This window comes from Hydractinia symbiolongicarpus, chromosome 6 (assembly GCF_029227915.1).
Source record: "Hydractinia symbiolongicarpus strain clone_291-10 chromosome 6, HSymV2.1, whole genome shotgun sequence".
Lineage (NCBI taxonomy): Eukaryota > Metazoa > Cnidaria > Hydrozoa > Anthoathecata > Hydractiniidae > Hydractinia > Hydractinia symbiolongicarpus.
In genome coordinates, this window is record NC_079880.1 from 17968311 (window position 1) to 17987711 (window position 19401).

A 19401-nucleotide genomic window follows, 5' to 3' on the forward strand; every position below is an offset into this window, starting at 1 on the left:
GCTCAACAAGATGAGAATAAGAAATATTATAAAACAAACTTTGACTATTCTTAGATTAGGTATTGCTTCATTCTTTTGTTTTTAGCAATTTTATTACAATTCAAAGTAACATGGAAATGTTAAAGAGATCTTCTCATGTTCTTAAATGTTTTGAAATAAGCATATGCTGTATATAAAATGCACTGTTTAAAAGTTCCCACAAAGTCAAAGTTCTTAGGGACAATCACAATAAAAAGTATATGCTAAACGTATAAATTTGGCGGTGGGACGATGTTGAGGCGTCACACGAGAGGGAAGTGTTTGTAACAACAAAAATTTTGATTTGAATTGATATCTTGATATACGTTCAAACTAAATAAATACAAAATTACGGTAAATATCCAGTTCAAATTTAAATAAAATATTTGACATAGAATAGCTAATACTTACCAGCTGCCCAGTGTAAAGTACTATGAAAATGTGTGACAAGTGTAAACTTATGTGAAATTGAAGAACAAGCTATATCACTCATAGAAATATTGTGTAAGTAAGATCATCATCATTGTTGTGCATTGAAATATTGTGCATTGAAACTCAAAAACTTGATGTTGACTAATCAAGAGCTGACTGAAGAATGACAAAAAAGGAGTGGCAAAACTTATATATACATCACACCAGGTAGGCATGGCAACCAAAAACAAATATGGTAGCCTGGATGCTGATGATTACCATGGTGTGTCACTCAAACTAAAATATCACTAAATAATTATAAATATAAATATAAACTTTTTTATAAATTTTGTACTTTTTGAATTTTAACTTTACATTCCCCGCCAAAAAGGGAAAAATTTATATTATTAATTTCATATCGATTTCATTCGCCATGGCTCCAAGTTCAGCAATAAAATCACACTCCTCGATCGAATGAATAACCACAAGGCCACGAACTGACCTATACGTCTCACGTAACATATTTTCGTTATCGTTTCTGTATTGAATCTTTGCTTTTCGAGGTAAGCCGTCCGATCCATATTTCAGATGCTTGATAATACTATACGTGTATCGATTTGATAAGGCTGAATCGTGTTTCGTGAATAATATAATGTCACCTACGTTGATCGAATCACTTTGAAACCATATAGATTGCTTCATTAACTTAGGTACATGCACTAGAAGCCATACTTCAAACCATGCGTTGAATATTTTTTCATTTTCCTTGATGATCTTCGTTGGGTTATCACAGAAAATTATTCCATCTGGACATTGCTCGTTGTTACGTCCCAGTAGTAATCTGTTAGGTGTAATGAGATCTATGCATTCAAAGTCTCCTGTGATATCTCCTACAGCAAAGGGTAAATTATTGATCTGATTAGCAATACTTGAAGCTAAAGTTTCCCACTGTAGTATCGACAATCTGTGATTTTGTAGATTCTTCTCAATTGATAAATTTATCTCTCTAATTTTCCGTTCCACCTTGCCATGCATATTGTGCCCTTGTACCAGACACATCAAATTCAACCCGAGCTTTTTTCATTAATTTTGATTTGAGGTTGATCCAATCCAGATGCATCTCTTTGCAGCCTTTTACAAGTTGGCTGCCTTCATCACAAAGCACACGTTTTGGGTACCCGTGGTCACAGGAAAATCTTGTGAATGCTTGAATGAAGGATGTCGTTGAATAATCATCCATAACTTTGATTTTCACAGCGGATGTGGCACAACAACAAAAGACAATTAACCATATCTTTGTGGTTGTACGCTTATGTTGTGGCGTATAAGACTGATATGGACCAGATAAATCTAATTGGGTAAAATAAAAGGCTAGAGCAATGGTCATGTTACACGAAGATATCGGTCCCATTGCCATTTCAACCGTTCGTTTGGCAAGATATCTGCAGCGAAGGCATGATCGTTTGATATGTTTGATGAGGATTCTTCCTTCAATGATATGTACCTTCTTGAGGACATATCGATGTGTTGTCTCAACACCAGAATGTTTTACTGTTGTGTTATTCCAGTGCACGTCTAACGATATACTGAACGCTATTGGTGAAAATCTTTCAAGTAAGGGAACGCAAAACGTAACTGAAGACAAATCTTTCATCACATCTGTAAATGTACCAGCAATTTTCACTTCTTTATCTGGTAGAATTCGCCCTGTATATAGCAGGATGTTATCCTTTTCTGTCGAGATTTTTTCATACTTTGATTTGCTTAAGAAATGGTAGACTTCTTTTGTCCCCTTTTCAAAGAAATATCTTTCGGCGGCTTTGATTTCTTCATCACGAAGCACAATTGAATGAGGCTTGGCTTTTTTGTTGACTTTGATATGATTAATGAGGATCTTGCAGAATCTGATCACGTATGCCATGATATTGATGACCATGGTGAATTTGTGCCTGAGGGGATCTAGTAGGTATTGTGAATACCGATAACGCCTTCTCATCTCTTCCAGCAGGGTCGCTGAAATGTTAGAGGCAGTCATGTGATGAACCCAAATGATCCTTTCCTTCTTCACCTCCGACATTTGATGCTCCGACAACCTCAATTCGGCCGTAGATTGCGCAGGAAACTTATCTGCTGGTAGATGCATCCAATTGAGACCATTTATCCATGTTGATGACTGATTTACATTTTCAATGGTGGCACCACGTCTTGTACCTATATCAGCTACCATATTCTTGGATTGTACGTAGCTCCATTGATCTTTCGATGTAAAACGATGTATCTCCAAAACACGGTTCCTCACCCACTGTTTTAACGGCTTCTCATCGTTACTGATCCAATGAAGAGTGATCTGACTGTCAGTAAACTTCTTAGTAGATTTGACAAGATTCTTGAATGAGCGTTTGACAATCTCTCCGGTATGAGTGTTCAGAAGTGCAGCATAAAGTTCTGCCCTGGGAAGTGATATATCCTTGGGTACAGTTCTTGTCCTTGATAACACTAACTGACATGAATAATTGCCATTCTTTCGTAAAATACGGGCATAAGTGCATACACAAACAAGATGTTGACTGGCATCTCCAAAGTCGAGTAATTCTATATCCATACTTACAGCATCTTGAGGAATAATTGTGCGTTTGAATCGAATGTTTCCAATTTCCTTCATCATTTCAAAATTTGACAACCAAATCTGACGAAGGTCATCAGGTAGAACATCATCCCAATGAAATTGCCGAAGACATAATTCACGTAAGTCTAACTTCAGTGAGGCTACGAGTGGAGCGATTTTTCCAGTTAGGTCATAGATTTCTGCAACCTTCAATATACAGTGTCTTCTGGTTAACTTTTTAGGGATGATATCAGTGGCACCTTCTGGCTTCTTTCCCCTTAACTTCTTTGCAAAATTGAGTTGAGATATATTCAATGATAGCTCATCAGTTTCCGGAAACCATTTCATTCCTCCAACCATGATTGATTCACCATCATCTGTAAGATTGGGAAGTGGTTTATCTCCAGAAAAGGTAACTCCTTTCAAGACAAAACCACCAGGTTGAATAACGTATTCCAATTGATCTGCTCGCGAATGTGCTGTATTGACCTCATCTTCCCCAGTAATACAGTCATCGACGTAGACGTCTTCATGAACAATTCTGTGTACTTCTGGGAATTTTTCCTTGAACGTATTTGCGATTTCTCTGAGTCCCTGCTCAGCTTGGTTACCGCTTGATCTTATCCCATAAATGAGCGTTTTGATAACTTTTTCACATGGTATTCTGTTTACATCGAGATTTTCCTGCCAAACATACCTTTGGTAGCACCAATGTTTCTCGTGAAGTCGTATCGTATTGTACATTTTACGAATGTCTGTGTGAATACCGATCTTGTGGGTTGACCAGCGAACGAGAATCTCTTGAAGTTTGTTCAGATTGTTACTACCTTTTGCAAGTATGTCATTGAGGCTGAAACCAGAGGCTGTAGGGAATGATCCATCAAAAACTATACGACATGGTGTGGTTACTGATGTCATCTTCCAGACAACTCTCCATGGTATAAAATTTTGAATAATGTTATTATTGAGAGCAAACTGCGATTCTTCAGAAAGATTATGAACATATTCCACAAATCCAAGCTGTTGCAGTTTTGACTCTGAATCTATGATGTCAGCTTTATCTGTGGGATTCTTTTCCAACTTTCTTAACTGTTGATAGTAAGTCTTGACTGCGATATCCTTATTTGGAGCCAATTTGAGCTCGGGATTGTCGATGAATGGTAAAGTAGCTGTAATCATTTGACTTTTCAGATCGATGTCAATGGACTCGTTGATGATACTCTGCTCCATTTCTTCTCTAATGCTGATGGTTTGTTGATGTGATGAATTCTTGCATTCTTTACAGTTTCGACAGTTAATGCATCTATAGGTTATCTCTGAGCCAGTGGTCTCAACGTCCTCGAAATGTTTCTGTATCTTGGATGGAAGAGTTGGAAAAGATAGATCAGGATTGACTTGAACACCCATCCTAAATAGCTTGTACTGATTGCTGAAGAAGGAAGATACTTCAGACTCCGTGAAGAAACTTTGATGAATGCAAGTAAAAACAGAGTGCGGTCCACCAATGATTCCACGTCCTCCACTTGCATTGAAAAATGGTGACTCATAAATTGCTAGACCAGAGTGGAGCTGATAGACCAACTTTGGATGGTAGCGTAGGTATTTGATGCCTATCATAAAATGAACGTCACCACCTACAGTTGATGATGGTTTAGGAAGTAATGATGGATCTCTACCAGACGTCTTGTATGAGGAGCAGATATCGTTGTATGGTTCTTCTAACGGATATTGTGGAAAGGTACCAGCGATATTATCCAAGCAAGTACCAGATAATGAAGCCATTTGACCTTTAAACAAAGGAATTTTGACATTATATATTCCATGTGTGGATTGAGTTGTTGCAGTACCAATGCCACTGATTTTTATTGACTGAGATGATTCCTGCTGGACATTTGAAGAACCAAGTGACTTGACTGCCGAGTACTTTACAATAAAATCACTACATCCATTATCGAAGAATATAGTATATTGTTGGTTATTGATGATGATTGATTGCAGAAGAAATATGCCATGATTTAGTGCTTTCTCTTCACCAGATACACCATTTGATTTGAAACACTGATTTATGAAGGACAAACTGATATTTCGAGCAAATGTTGGAAGACTTGAATTTCGTACACATCGGCTTTTGAATTTCTCTAGGAGATCTTTGTTGGCTTGGTTATCCTTGTGCTCGTCACATACAAGAACATGTTTTCGTACAGTATACTTCTCATGTGAGTCGTGCTTACAAACGAAATCGTGTTGGCAGCGCCTTTCCTTGTGTTTTCCTGATGAGACATCTGCTCCGGGATAAAGACACTGATAACAGTATCCCTTTTCCCTGAGCAATGCAAATCGATTAGCAGGAGTGAGCTCAGCAAATTTCTTGCATGTGTAGTATTGAATAATACGACTACCATTTGGACCTGAAGTTGATACATGATCGAATTCACCATCATGAGCTTCACAAATCGAACAGGTGACTACAGATGAAGATGAGTTGAAAGCTTTCTTCCTGTCTTTTTGATGATCTTGTGTCCTTGAAGCTTTGGATGATGAATTGCTGTTAGGTCCAATAAGATTGATCTTCTGTTGTTGAATTCGTTGTTCTTTCTCGAGGAATTCTACCAGTTTGCACCATGTGTCTTTTGGAGGTACATCTTCATTGATTGCTAACCATCGCGACAAACGAGAGTCACCAAGAAGTGAAGAGATCTGTTGAATTCCATTACCATAATAGAGATATTCCTCGACGTGATGTTCTTCAGCCAATGACATGAGCTCTTTCATAAGATTAACAATGTTGCTTAACGCAAGTGCAAGATTGTCTGCATTTTTTGAACGGGAGAGATGTTCCATGTAAGTAAGTTGATTCAATTTTTTTGATAGCATGTGTTTAACGTTACCATATGCAAATTGAAGTCTCTTCCAAATCTCGTTAATGTCTGCAAGGCTTTTGACCATGCTGTATGCTGGATCCTTGAGATAATTATTTTTCAGCAGATCAGGTAACAGATGTTTTGGTGTGGATTCTTGATGCAGCTTATTAAAGTTGGGTTTAAAAGTGTAAAAATCTGATGAGTCTGATGTGCCAGAAAATTTTTCCAAGTGTATATTTAATTTTGATGCAGTGAACAATTTTTGCTTGTACACATCACGACTTTGCAGTAATGAATGTAACTTTCTTGCATAATTTGATTTGATTTGAATCAACTTTTCGTAACTATGACCAATATTTTGAACATCGAGCAATACTTCAGCTGTGTTGAATGATGTCTGAAGTATCAGTTCATATTTTTGTGCAATTTTATTGACAAGTTCATTTTTAGATGACAAATCTGTTTTCATTTGTAACAATTCAGGATCAGTTAAGTCACCAAGGTTAATAGAAAAATCAGTGATGAGTTCAGATAAAATTCTTTGTAGATCAGCAATGACAAACAGCTTTGAACATTCTTTACGAGAAGCTTCATCGTTTTTTTTCTTTATTTGCTGAAGGTCGAGTTTGGATTTGCAGTCCTTTGAGTTCTTTATGTACTCCTTGACGTTGATAAGTGTACAGGCAATTTGACGGACTAGATCTTGGGTCTGATTTTCAGCTTTGAGAAGAATATCATATCGCCTAAGTGATGTTCGTAATTCCTGTAACTTGACAACTGCAGCATTAACATCTACTGTACTATCAGGTGTTATGGGATTCTCGTCAATTATGTCTTCAATCTCCTGAATCAAAATATTAGCTTCAACTTCGTTGTTGGAAGGCATTTCTATAATTGAGAGTTGGTCAAGTTGTAGTGAAATATTGGCTTTCTCGAGCGCAGATAACTGAGAATTGTAAGTTTCTGGGATGTGAGTTTCTGGAACGTAAACTTCTTCTTCGCGACGAATAACACGTCCAGTTGAATTGAGTTCACGATAATCAATTCGATTAAGGTTACGTCTTGTAGATTGATTTCTTGAGTTGTCCAGTTTGAACAATTACATCAATGACAACTTTAATTGATAAATAATGAATATTGATGATTACACAGAATGATTGACAACTATCTCAAACGATGATTGAAGAAGTGATTAATAATTATGTTGAATATGAAATTGTACATAGTAACTTCAGCTTTTAAAATCTGTTTGAATGTTGAGGCGTCACACGAGAGGGAAGTGTTTGTAACAACAAAAATTTTGATTTGAATTGATATCTTGATATACGTTCAAACTAAATAAATACAAAATTACGGTAAATATCCAGTTCAAATTTAAATAAAATATTTGACATAGAATAGCTAATACTTACCAGCTGCCCAGTGTAAAGTACTATGAAAATGTGTGACAAGTGTAAACTTATGTGAAATTGAAGAACAAGCTATATCACTCATAGAAATATTGTGTAAGTAAGATCATCATCATTGTTGTGCATTGAAATATTGTGCATTGAAACTCAAAAACTTGATGTTGACTAATCAAGAGCTGACTGAAGAATGACAAAAAAGGAGTGGCAAAACTTATATATACATCACACCAGGTAGGCATGGCAACCAAAAACAAATATGGTAGCCTGGATGCTGATGATTACCCTGGTGTTTCACTCAAACTAAAATATCACTAAATAATTATAAATATAAATATAAACTTTTTTATAAATTTTGTACTTTTTGAATTTTAACTTTACAAACGAAATAGAATCCTTTGACGTTTAAGTATATCTCATACAATGAGAAAATGAGTAGGTCGGATTTTTCCTAGGGATTTTCAGATAGGAGCAATTAAATTTGTTCCCTGGACTAAAAAACAGTATAACGCTACTCAACATTGTTTGCAGACCCTTTTATACCACATAAGCCAACTGATGGCTTGTTCTCTTTTTTTTTAATTTCCAATCAATTATAAAGCACATCAATTAAATATGATTGGATAGATAAAAAGATATCACGGCATCCAAAGGAAAGGAAAAAAAAATCCCGTTTTTTTTTCTTCGACTTGTCGACTCGGGTTTTTATCACCGCAAGCAAGTCAGTCGGAGGACGCAAACATAACGTATTTTAATGGCAGCCTTACTGTACTGTGCGTGGCTACCATGTGATGTTAGATAGATAGATGTGCATATTTTACATGGCTAGCCTCACAAATATCGAGGGATATATCCTGTCTATTATTTCCAGGAGGGGCCATGGGGTAGATGGAGAGTCCTAGAGTATTAATGCTCATTTTGAGCTACGCAAACCCAATTAGAGCCCGCGCTCTACTAGACAACTCCCAGCAACATCCAACGGCCCACACAGTGTGCCATCTTCCCAATTTCCCTCACATGGCTTGGGTTAACCCGGGGCTATGGTAACATTCACTCGCCCATGTTAAATCGCCGTCAAGAGGAATCGAACCCCGGTCTCCCGCACAGAGTACGAGAGCTATAACCACTAATCTACGGCGCCACATAACCACTAATCTAATTTCTAAAATTTATTATAATGGAATTAGATGATAGCAAATATGGCTACTTCGGGTATTTCAAAATTTTTTGGCTACCTTTGAGCTATAATAGTGCTCACAAAAAAAAGTACACCAACATCACTCCAATCAAAATAAGTTCTCCAAACAATACTCTATCAAAAAAAATTTACCTGATATTCCTAGTTTGGGTAGAACTTGAAATATCGTGTTCGATTTCCTTGCAACCACATTTCCAAGACGAATCCAGGTTGTCTTTTTCAGCCATGTGTCACCGCAGCTTATCGCCAAAGGAACTTGCTATTTTGGGCTTTCGTTCATCCGGCATGGTTTATTTCTCTAAAAAAAACTGACCAAGCTCCCTCTCTTTTCCACGGGGCCTAAAATTTCATGTTTTTTAAAGATATTCTTCGCCGCGTCCGCATCCCTTGAGCGCAGGAAGCCATTATGGAATTCGGAAACCACGCGTGATTTTTAAAAAACCCGGCGCATGCGCACACTTTCCTTCCATCGACAGATGGCCGTGCATCACAGGAAGTGATGACGTCAAAACGAGACAATGGTAGAAGAAAATATATCTTTCTTGGAAATTCTCTTTTTTTATCTTTTTTAAAACTATTTACAGTACTAGTCATTAAGGTGGTGCTCCTAAAAAATTGTGGTTTTAATATTTTGGGCGTATTTTATGCAGAATTTCCTGTTCTTTCAGATGGTGTATGCATTAATTGCCTTTTTTAACGGAAAACGCTGCAAAAACTTTTTTACCTTAGCAACGTCCCTAGCAACCATATTTTAGACAGAAATTGACCTTTTTAAGTCTCTTTCTCTGTACCTTTTTGGGCGCTTTTATTAGGGTTTATCTTATTTGCTTTTCGGATAGTTTAGCAATACTCTGTAACCACATTTCGGCTGTTTCTGATGACACGAGCAGTTCTAGCGTTGTTACTAGCTAGCTGACTGTTTGGTTGTGAAAATATTTACTTGTCCAGAAAGTTGTATAGTTTTTATCACTAGAAATTAAAAAAAGGTTGCGAAGCATTACGCAAGTTGCAAGCAAAATCGAAACTAGCCAATAGTTGACCCTAGTGCTTTTGTTTCTCTTTGATATAATACGACGAGGTGCTTACATCTTACTGCAGCTGATATCTGGGAAATACACCAAAACTGAATATCATAGACGTAGAAAACCCTGGCGACGAGGTTGTAAAATAAACTCTCCGCGGAACAACAACAACTCGTTGTGCAAAAGTAGTGATTTTTTGGCAAAAATACAATATATATATGCGGAATATTTCTTTTAAGAAGGTACGAGAAATTTAGATCGCGCGAAACTAAACATAAACGATAACTAAGAAATTTCGTAAAACCTCTTTTTCACAGAATTATAAGATTAAATATTGACAATAATCACAATATTGTCAGTGGTGGCCGACGTAAATCCAACATTGATGAAGCTTTTAGCACTAAAAATCCATGCAAAGTTATACTTTTATAAAGTTAAAACCCTTATTTTGAAAGAAATGCAATACATCGAGTTGTACAATCCGTAGTGTGCAAAAATGTCACGAATTAAGGGGATGCGCATCGTAAGGTACTCTTTTAACCGGAAAATAATACTCGGAACACAGATAATAATAGAGACTTTCAGAGACAAGAAGGCGCACGAAGCAGCATGTGTTTTTTTTCACTTAAAAATAACGGCACTAGTTATGAAAACCGATTTCTTGAAGCCAATGAATCTGTTGCAATAAATTTTGTAAACTCACGAGAAACAATAAACAAAAACAAACATCTATAGAAACGAAAACAATTTATTAACTTTATCAAGATTTATAAAACAGCTTCAAGTTTTTGACAGAAAAACAATAACAACGCGGGATGAGGTTTCGCTTTCTTCTTTTTATCTCACATATTGAAAGATAACATCTCTCGCTCATTGTACGCAATCTAAAAAGAAACAGAAAACATTCTTATATAGTATATTATATTATATATATAGTAAAGTCTTTAAATACATTAAAATCCAGTGCCTTTGAGAGACGATATTTAGAGCTAAATTTCTAAACTACAAATATATATCTTTTTTTGGGAAAGAGTGCTCAAATATTATTTACTAAATACAATATGATTGATACATGCTTGATAGAATTAATAAAGTCATGCAACTCTGTTTACTTTGGGGGTTGTCTTCTTTTGGGGATTGGTAGTTCAGTCGGTAGAGTGTTCACTTCATATTCATATGGGTTCAATCCCATATAACAGCTGTTCCTTAATGAACAGAAATTTAAAGGGTTTTTGTAGCTCAAATGGAAGCTTTTTAGCATTCTAGAATCGTCATGTTGTCCCTCCTGGAACAATTGACAGGGTAAATTTATTGCAATTAACGAGGCTAACCACATAAAATATAGATCACTACTTTTTGTGGCCAAGACAACAGAATTGAAGGCACTGTTTTCCATTTGGAAAGTACAAATTGTACTTAACAATTTGCTCAAGGTTGCCCTCACACTTATGGCTTTTTTGGCCAGTTTTTTTTTTTATCTTTTTTAAATATTTTATATATGTCCAAACTAAATCTCACAAAAACAATAATTACATTAACGGTTGCCACCATTATCGAACAAAAGTCCAACTGGTCATTTGTGACTTCACACATCGTACATAAGCTAACTTCTTGAAAAATTTATTGCTATAGGTTTGACTGTTGAAGAATTTAACAAGATGTGAAAGTAGGTAAACAAAGTAGAATTTCCAGGTAAGGGCACCATTTGATAAAATAGTTCAGATTTAGAACATATATCAGTAAAAAGACCCTAGTAGCAAAAGTACAAAAGTTTTTAACCACAAATGAGCAAATACCTTAAAGAATAAAGAGGTATTTTCCCGTTAGTTTTGGATTGGTGACTTAAATTTATTTCCACAATGCAACAAAAAAAAGAAGCAACTTGAGTTTTAGGAAATATTTAAAAATCGTGTAATAAAATTTAAAAAAAAAGAGTTTTGTTAATCATTATGAATTGAATTTTCTTCTTCTGACTGTAGCTAGAGGTAGCTATCTAGCTAGCTAGCTAATGATTCGATTGAAGGATGACAGCAAAAATAATTTTCCATGGTGGCCATACGCACCAAAAAGTAATTTAGTTAGCTAGCTACATCAAACCAAGGAACGTAAATATAACTTTCAAATCATCCATACCTTCGCAACTCACTTTTCTTCTGCTGTATGAAAAGAATACCACAAACATGCCAATTCAAGCTGATAATTTGGTACTTTAAAATCTTCTTTTTAATGAAGCCATAAATATAACACGTTTTTGCGCATTAAACGTTCAAATTAATATAATGTGCCTTCAAAAGGTAAATACAAGCTTTCCAAGTGCAAATATTAAGAGAAATAGCATGCCAGCTAAGCCAATTATTATCAGGACTTGGTATAAACTATGTATTTGTCTTAGGTCTGTAAAATACACGATAATTCAATTTAGCCGATAGCCGTTTTCTGATTGCTTGAGTTTACTTCCCAGCCTTTCGCTTCCGGCAAACGGAAAATCGGGAAATAACGGGGGGGGGGGGGGGGTTACGAAAGACGGGGGGTAGGGGGGTACAAAGCCTATTTACTGGCATTTTTAGCTAACATTTATAAGATCTGCTTGGTCCAAACTTATTTGTTCTATTAGACAAAAAAATAACCTACCTTTTCGAGAAAAAATATCAGTCATATCTCCTTAAGCTGATTTTATATGATTTTTTTTCTATCAAAATTTTGAGAATCTCAATAATTCTCTTGGTATACTTCGCGTAGCAAACGTGCTCCGCAATTTCGCTTCGCTTGCGAAGCTCAATTGCTTCGCAAAAACTTCACACTCTTAGCAGTTCTTCTTAGATACTTTCAAAGTATATATATTTCGTAACAAATTGCTGGGGAGATGTCTTGTAATAAACAAAATTCTCAAAGAAAGAGGCAAAGAAAGCCCCCTCAAAATAGACACTCAAAAAATGTATGTGCAATGGAAATTGTTACAGAAGTTACTCCAGAGTTAGAATGTTCTAGTTCTAAGAAACTAAATACAAATGATAAGAGCATGGATGTACCTGATGATAATATACAAAACACAGACTATTTCATCCTTTTTAATTACTCAATTAATTACTCAAGTTTTATTACGCCACTGTTAGTTTGTCCCGAATGTAAACGTCATCAACAGTTATATTTGATAACTCTGAAAAGCGAATGGGACTGGTTCATCACTTGGAGTTTATGTGTATGACATGTGAATGGAAGGGCTCGTTATATTCTTCACCTCAATGTAAAAGGCAAACTCGCACTCAAGGTCGTCAAATATATGAGGCTAACGCAAGAGCGGTTATTGCGTTTCGAGAAATTGGACGCGGCCACCATGGAATGCAAACTTTCGCACATTGTATGAACATGCATAGCATTGGAAATGCATCATTCCATAGCTTAAACAATGGAGAAATTTATCATGCTTATGATAAGGCAGCTAAAGCTAGCATGAAAAGAGCAGCAAATGAACTTCAAGGTGAAAACATTAATGGTCCAGCGAGAAAGCGAGTAAAAATTGACGGCGCTTGGCAAAAACGGGGGCATGCCTCTCTAAACGGGGTTGTAACCGCTTTTGTAGATGACAAAGTTGTAAATGTGGAAGCATTTTCGAAATATTGTCAAGGTTGTAGGATGTGGGAAAACAAAAAGGATACACCAGAATACAACCGGTGGAAAGCCGATCATGTGTGTCACATAAACCATACCAAATCATCCCGTGCTATGGAGGCAGCTGGTGCAACAAATATGTTTTAGATAGATAGATAGATGTGCATATTTTACATGGCTAGCCTCACAAATATCGAGGGATATACCCTGTCTATTATTTCCAGGAGGGGCCATGGCGTAGATGGAGAGTCCTAGAGTATTTAATGCTCATTTTGAGCTACGCAGGCCCAATTAAAGCCCGCGCTCTACTAGACAACTCCCGGCAACATCCAACGGCCCACACAGTGTGCCATCTTCCCAATTTCCCTCACATGGCTTGGGTTAACCCGGGGCTATGGTAACATTCACTCGCCCATGTTGAATCGCCGTCAAGAGGAATCGAACCCCGGTCTCCCGCACAGAGTACAAGAGCTATAACCACTAAACTACGGCGCCCCCGTTTTTTAATCGTTCTGTGGAGAAAAATAATTTAATCTACTCAGAATATTTAGGAGATGGAGATACATCTTCTTTTAAAGAAGTTATAGATCAGGATCCTTATCAAAATTACAACGTTCAACCAATAAAACTTGAATGCATTGGACATGTCCAAAAAAGACTCGGAACTCGGCTGCGGAATATGGTGAAGTCGCACAAAGGGACAAAAAAAATAGTGTTAGTACCTGTTATGGAATAAAACTTTGTATATCTATTAGCACTTACGTTAGTAGCTACTCAATAAAGACAATTTGGATTGACATTGGACAAAATGACCTATGACGTTATCATATGACAATAGAAATAAAGAAATAGGAAATTACAAATATTCTGGTCTGTAAATTACCAATATTTTGGTCTGCAAATTACACAGTATGCATGTCAATATTGTATGATGACTTTTTGTCACTATCACATACATAATCCCATATTCACACAACTGGTTAGTTTAGAAAGCATTTATTTTTAGCACTACCATAAAAAAGTTGATACCACCTGTCAAAAAGGACAAAGTGACATTGACAGGACAATTTTTGGAAATATTTTTTTTTATTTTCCAAAAGTCCAATAAAATTTAGGAAAAGTCACAAAATTTCAGGTAATTTCATAATCCAATATTTTATACCCCCCCCCCTCCCCCATACCAAATAGGGTTAACCCTATGTTTTTGCATTGTGTTTTTGGGAGATTAAGTTTGGACATATATAAAAATATTTAAAAAGAAAAAAAATTAGGGCTTCATCATTTTTTTACACATCTAACCCTATGTTTTTGCATTGTGTTTCATGAGCTTACAATAATATGGTATAGCTAAGTTATGATACGTAAAAACTACTCTTGAATGACCCTTTAAGGATGTGAAAAGACATAATAGACATTAACCAAATTTCGTGTTGTTTCGTAACTTTTGTGTTCAGTATGGTACATTAGTATGCGTGTGAGTTTTACAGTCTCAGGAAATCTTTTTGTGGTGCATTATTATTACTGTCAAATGTTGAATATTTTGAGTTTTTTTTATATTGTGGCAGGGGTTAATTTAAAAATTTCGAATTTTCGGAACAAAATAAATAAATGAACTTGGGAAGAGTTCATTTATTATTTTTTGCAATAAAATAAACATACTAGACTTATTAATAAATTTATAAAAAGAATGGCACTTGCCACCTATACTACTCAGTAAATAAACTTATAGACAAATTTTCCTCCTCTAAAAGGAATAGACCTATTTCAATATCCATTTCCATTCCGCAAAATACATAGCCGGAATAGACATACTAACATAAAAACGAGGTTAGTTTAGAGACAATTTTAATTTTCAAGCGAACATCACACATATAGTCTGTTTACCTTTATTATTTCTCAAATTAACTTGTCAAATGGTCAAATTATAAACTTTTAGTAAAAAATAGAACATGGCACTTATTTTATACCCCTTGGGCTTATTAAAATTACTGGTTTATATTTTTTTCTAGTGTTTACCTAGCTAGCTATTGTTTTTCTTATGACTGTGGTTTGGATTTTTTGAAAAATCTGTAAATAACGTTATTACTTGGCTATCCCTTTCCTCCAAAGTCTATTCTAAGCATGTTGGGTATTAGACTAAATATTGGGCAATACAATAACCCAAGATAGTACTTATAAGTATCCTTGAGCTTTGATTATTTAAAAATCATGGTCTGTGAGAATGTTACGGTTGCAGCTACAGGTAATTGTTGTAGTTTTTTAAATTCACAAAATGTTCTGTCAATAGGTAGTATTGCCAGTATTATTATATTTATAAGTTTTGCCAGATTGTTATTCCACGTCAAGTATAACTATGGGTATTGTAATTTATTTGTATGTAAAAGCAAAGATAAAAAATTTATGTATATAAAAATAATTTTCTTAAGGGGTGCTCTTCTTAGACAAATCTGATAGAATTAACATAAAAACTTTTCTGTATTAACTTGTTGAGTTTCTGAATTTAATAATAATAGATAATTGTTGTAGTTTTTTAAATTCACAAAATGTTCTGTCAATAGGTAGTATTTCTATAAGTATTGCCAGTATTATTATATTTATAAGTTTTGCCAGATTGTTATTCCACGTCAAGTATAACTATGGGTATTGTAATTTATTTGTACGTAAAAGCAAAGATAAAAAACTTATGTATATAAAAATAATTTTCTTAAGGGGTGCTCTTCTTAGACAAATCTGATAGAATTAACATAAAAACTTTTCTGTATTATACTTGTTGAGTTTCTGAATTTAAGGTACTGTAAGGGGGCAATAGATTTTTTATACAGAAAACTATGTATTTTAATGAAATGATAATCAATAGGCATTTTTGGGGGGAGAGGGTGATTCCTTCAAAAGCTAAGAGAATTGTAGATGAACAAACCGCTCACGGTTTGTTTCAAGTCACATCTTGTGTCAGTGCAATAATGTTTAGCCAGGTAAGCTGGGCAGCTCTACCTTAGATATGTTTAGTACTTGATCGATTTACCACAATAACTTATAACCTATAAGTTATATGGCCTAAGAAAGTTAAGAAATTTTTAAATAAAATAAACAGCCTTACATGTTCAAGAAATGATAAACCTACAATACTAATATGAATCTGAACAGACAAACCAAAACAATAAACAATTTGTGATTACTGAGTACACTGGGTTGAGCCAAAATATGTTTATTATAAATGTATATTAAATGGAAAGGTTAAAGTGTATTAGCAGGGGAGTGTGACAATAATAACGATACATAGCTGGGCAGCACATCATTTGAGTACAAGCTAGCTATAACATTCAACCTATAATATCTAGCTATGAAAAGCTGGGTAACTTTTTTAGGAAAATAATTATAACCTATACAATTATAATATATATAAATTATAATTATATAAGTTATATGAAGTTTGAGTAAACTAGGTAAACATTTTATAATTTACAGTATAGAATATATAAGCTTTTTGTAGGAGTAAGAAACAAGAAGTTTGTTGGCTAGCTAGCTATAGCTAGCCAACATTAAAGTTGCCATAAATACACACTTAACATCAATAAATATTCATAATTTTTGTCACACTACCACTACTAATACCCTCAATATACTTTTATCCACTACGATCCTTTCAATATGGCAGTTGAAAATTATAAAACCAACATTTGTTTATAGCTAAGGTCAGGACAGCTAGTAAACAACTTGGCGTCCTTAACTTTATCTAAACTAACCTCGTTTTCATGCAATGTTTTGATTTTTTGTCACCACGGCTAATCATGAAAATGCGATATTGAAATAGGTCTATTGTGAAAACGATTGATAATTTTGTCAGAGGAACATTGGATTGTAAACCTTAAAATACTTTTCAGCCAAAACCAGTGTATTTATTAATTTGTTTTTTATTAAGTTACAGTTAAAAGTTCTCGTAATATCAGCCTGTTGTTTCTTATGATCATGTTTCTTATTATAAAAACACGTTTTTTTGTTTACAATAAGTCAGACAAACTGATATTTATTAGAATGAAACTAGGCCTTGTGTGTGCACTTCTATGTAAAAAGGCGATTGTTGTAACATGTAAAATTTCGGTGTGATTATGCCTGTAACATTAATGATGTTTTGAAATAATTTTTGTCATTTTCTTATGGGTTCTTATGGTTTTTTTTTGTTTTTTAGGTCATCTAGCTACACCTCGGAAGGCTGGAAGTTTAATGTATAGACAAGAATGTAATCTAACTACGTGCAAGACGTGATTAAACAAACAAATTAAACCCTATATGATGTTGCCATTATTATTTTGTAAATTTTTAGATTTTTAGATTGGATTCAAAATCACATTTTTTATTTACAAAAAGTGGAAGTTAATTTTAAATGTTTTGTATTGTTAGATTGCTTTCAGAAATGTTCAAAATCCACGCAATTAAAATTTCCAAAAGATATATTTTGTTTTATTGCACCCGTTTTCGTCTGATTTGTTCTTGCGTTGTTTTAGTGCCTACACAACTTCCGAATTAAGTCCTACTTTGTTCTCACTCATGAAACTTTACGGTAGTGTAAAAAGAAGTGCAAAAAAATTCAGATTCTGGTTTGTCCTTTTTTTCTAACAAAATTCTGACTTAGGTTGTTAGTTGTAAAAACAGTTTTGTTCCTATTCATCGAGAAATATTTGAGTTCTGTCCTTATAGAGTTGTTCTTACAAAAAGAGCGCGTAGTCCTGTCACATTCCCTAAAAAATTCTAAAAAATATACCAGAACAGGTTATTTAAATTGCTCAATTAGTTCTTGCAATTTTCCCGAATGTGGATGGCTCCCGAAATTAAATTCATCCTGGCTACAGCAGGGAGGGGGAGGGTGCTACTAGCTTCAAGGCCCATATCCCCGCGAACATTGCCGCCTCTGGTTCTTGATGAACAAATTTTGCTTGCAACTTGCGAGAATGCTTCGCAACCTATTTTTAATTTCTAGGTATAACTGCTGCCTTCATTGTATAGATCTTGAAACGCTGATCAAGAATGTATAGGATCATGTAGTTTTAACAAACGGTTGCCAGAGATATTAAGGTTTAAAAGTTTTTTGATGACGTCATCAACCCGTATATTTCGAAACAGATTTAGGCACCCGGGTTTGGGATTACCCAAATTAGTCCTAGGTAGTCCCTAGTTACCCACGCGGTGAAAAATCATTGACGTTATCACCTTGTTTCCAAGTTATTTGGCCTTAAAGCTTTAAGTCCACTGTAATGGCTTCATTAATTTAATATAGGATATGGACGTTAAAGTAGTGTTATTGACGTGTTATTAAAATTTAACATTTGAGACATACTTTTTTCGGCGACATCAAAGGAAAACGACGATATCCACTATGACCGTCACATACACTCCGTATTATTATATAAGATAAAAAATAAAAAAATTTACACTGCACTTAAAACTTTGAGGGTAAATAACTTGGAAAAGAGAGGTGGTGACGTCAGTTATTTTTCACCGCATGTGTAACTAGGACCTACCTGGGACCAACTTAAGTTTCCAAAGCCTGGGTTCCTGAATCCCACTCGGATGAACGGGTTGATGACGTCACCAAAAAACCTTTTAACCACAATATTTTTGTAATCGTTTGCCAAAAGTATATGATCCTATACATTTTCTTGATCGGTGTTTCAAGATCTATACGATAAAGGCGACAGCTATACGAATTTCAAAAGAAACTAGAAATTAAAAAAGGGTTGCGAAGCATTACGCAAGTTGCAAGCAAAATTGAAACTAGCCAATAGTTGACCCTAGTGCTTTTTGTTTTTCTTTTATATAATACGGCGAGGTGCTAACATCTTACTGCAGCTGATATCTGGGAAATACACCAAAACTGAATATCATAGACGTAAAAACCCTGGGGACGAGGTTGCAGAACAAACTCACCGCGGAACAACAACAACTCGTTGTGCAAAAGTAGTGATTTTTTGGCAAAAACACAATGTATATATATATATATATGCGGAATATTTCTTTTCAGAAGGTACGACAAATTTAGATCGCGCAAAAATAAACAAAAACGATAACTAAGAAATTTCATAAAACCTCTTTTTCACAGAATTATAAAATTAAATATTCATAATAATCATAATATTATCAGTGTTGGACGACGTAAATCCAACATTGATGAAGCTTTTAGCGCCAAAAACCCATGCAAAGTTATACTTTTATAAAGTTATTTTGAAAGAAATGCAATACATCGAGTTGTACAATCCGTAGTGTGCGAAAATGTCAC

General features: G+C 35.0%; 1 protein-coding gene and 2 long non-coding RNA genes across 3 annotated transcripts; 1 reads left to right on the forward strand and 2 right to left on the reverse strand.

Moving 5' to 3' along the window:
* Positions 1-16: 16 nt before the first annotated feature.
* On the reverse strand, positions 17-7572 carry LOC130647290 (uncharacterized). The gene is made up of 2 exons (XM_057453088.1): positions 7308-7572; positions 17-7229 (listed from the first exon to the last, which is right to left on the reverse strand). Exon 2 carries the CDS (start codon positions 6779-6781, stop codon positions 1436-1438), a length of 5346 nt encoding a protein of 1781 aa, XP_057309071.1. The 5' UTR covers positions 6782-7229; positions 7308-7572; the 3' UTR covers positions 17-1435.
* A 2679-nt stretch (positions 7573-10251) lies between these two features.
* LOC130647291 (uncharacterized) lies at positions 10252-11972 on the reverse strand. The gene is made up of 2 exons (XR_008982841.1): positions 11655-11972; positions 10252-10405 (listed from the first exon to the last, which is right to left on the reverse strand). It is a non-coding gene; the product is annotated as an uncharacterized LOC130647291 (long non-coding RNA).
* A 2363-nt stretch (positions 11973-14335) lies between these two features.
* LOC130647901 (uncharacterized) lies at positions 14336-17779 on the forward strand. The gene is made up of 2 exons (XR_008982901.1): positions 14336-15372; positions 17317-17779. It is a non-coding gene; the product is annotated as an uncharacterized LOC130647901 (long non-coding RNA).
* The last annotated feature ends 1622 nt before the right edge of the window (positions 17780-19401 follow it).

Excerpts from the sequence above, each read along its gene's own strand:
- LOC130647290 (XM_057453088.1), bottom strand. The coding sequence starts at position 6,781 with ATGCCTTCCAACAACGAAGTTGAAGCTAATATTTTGATTCAGGAGATT.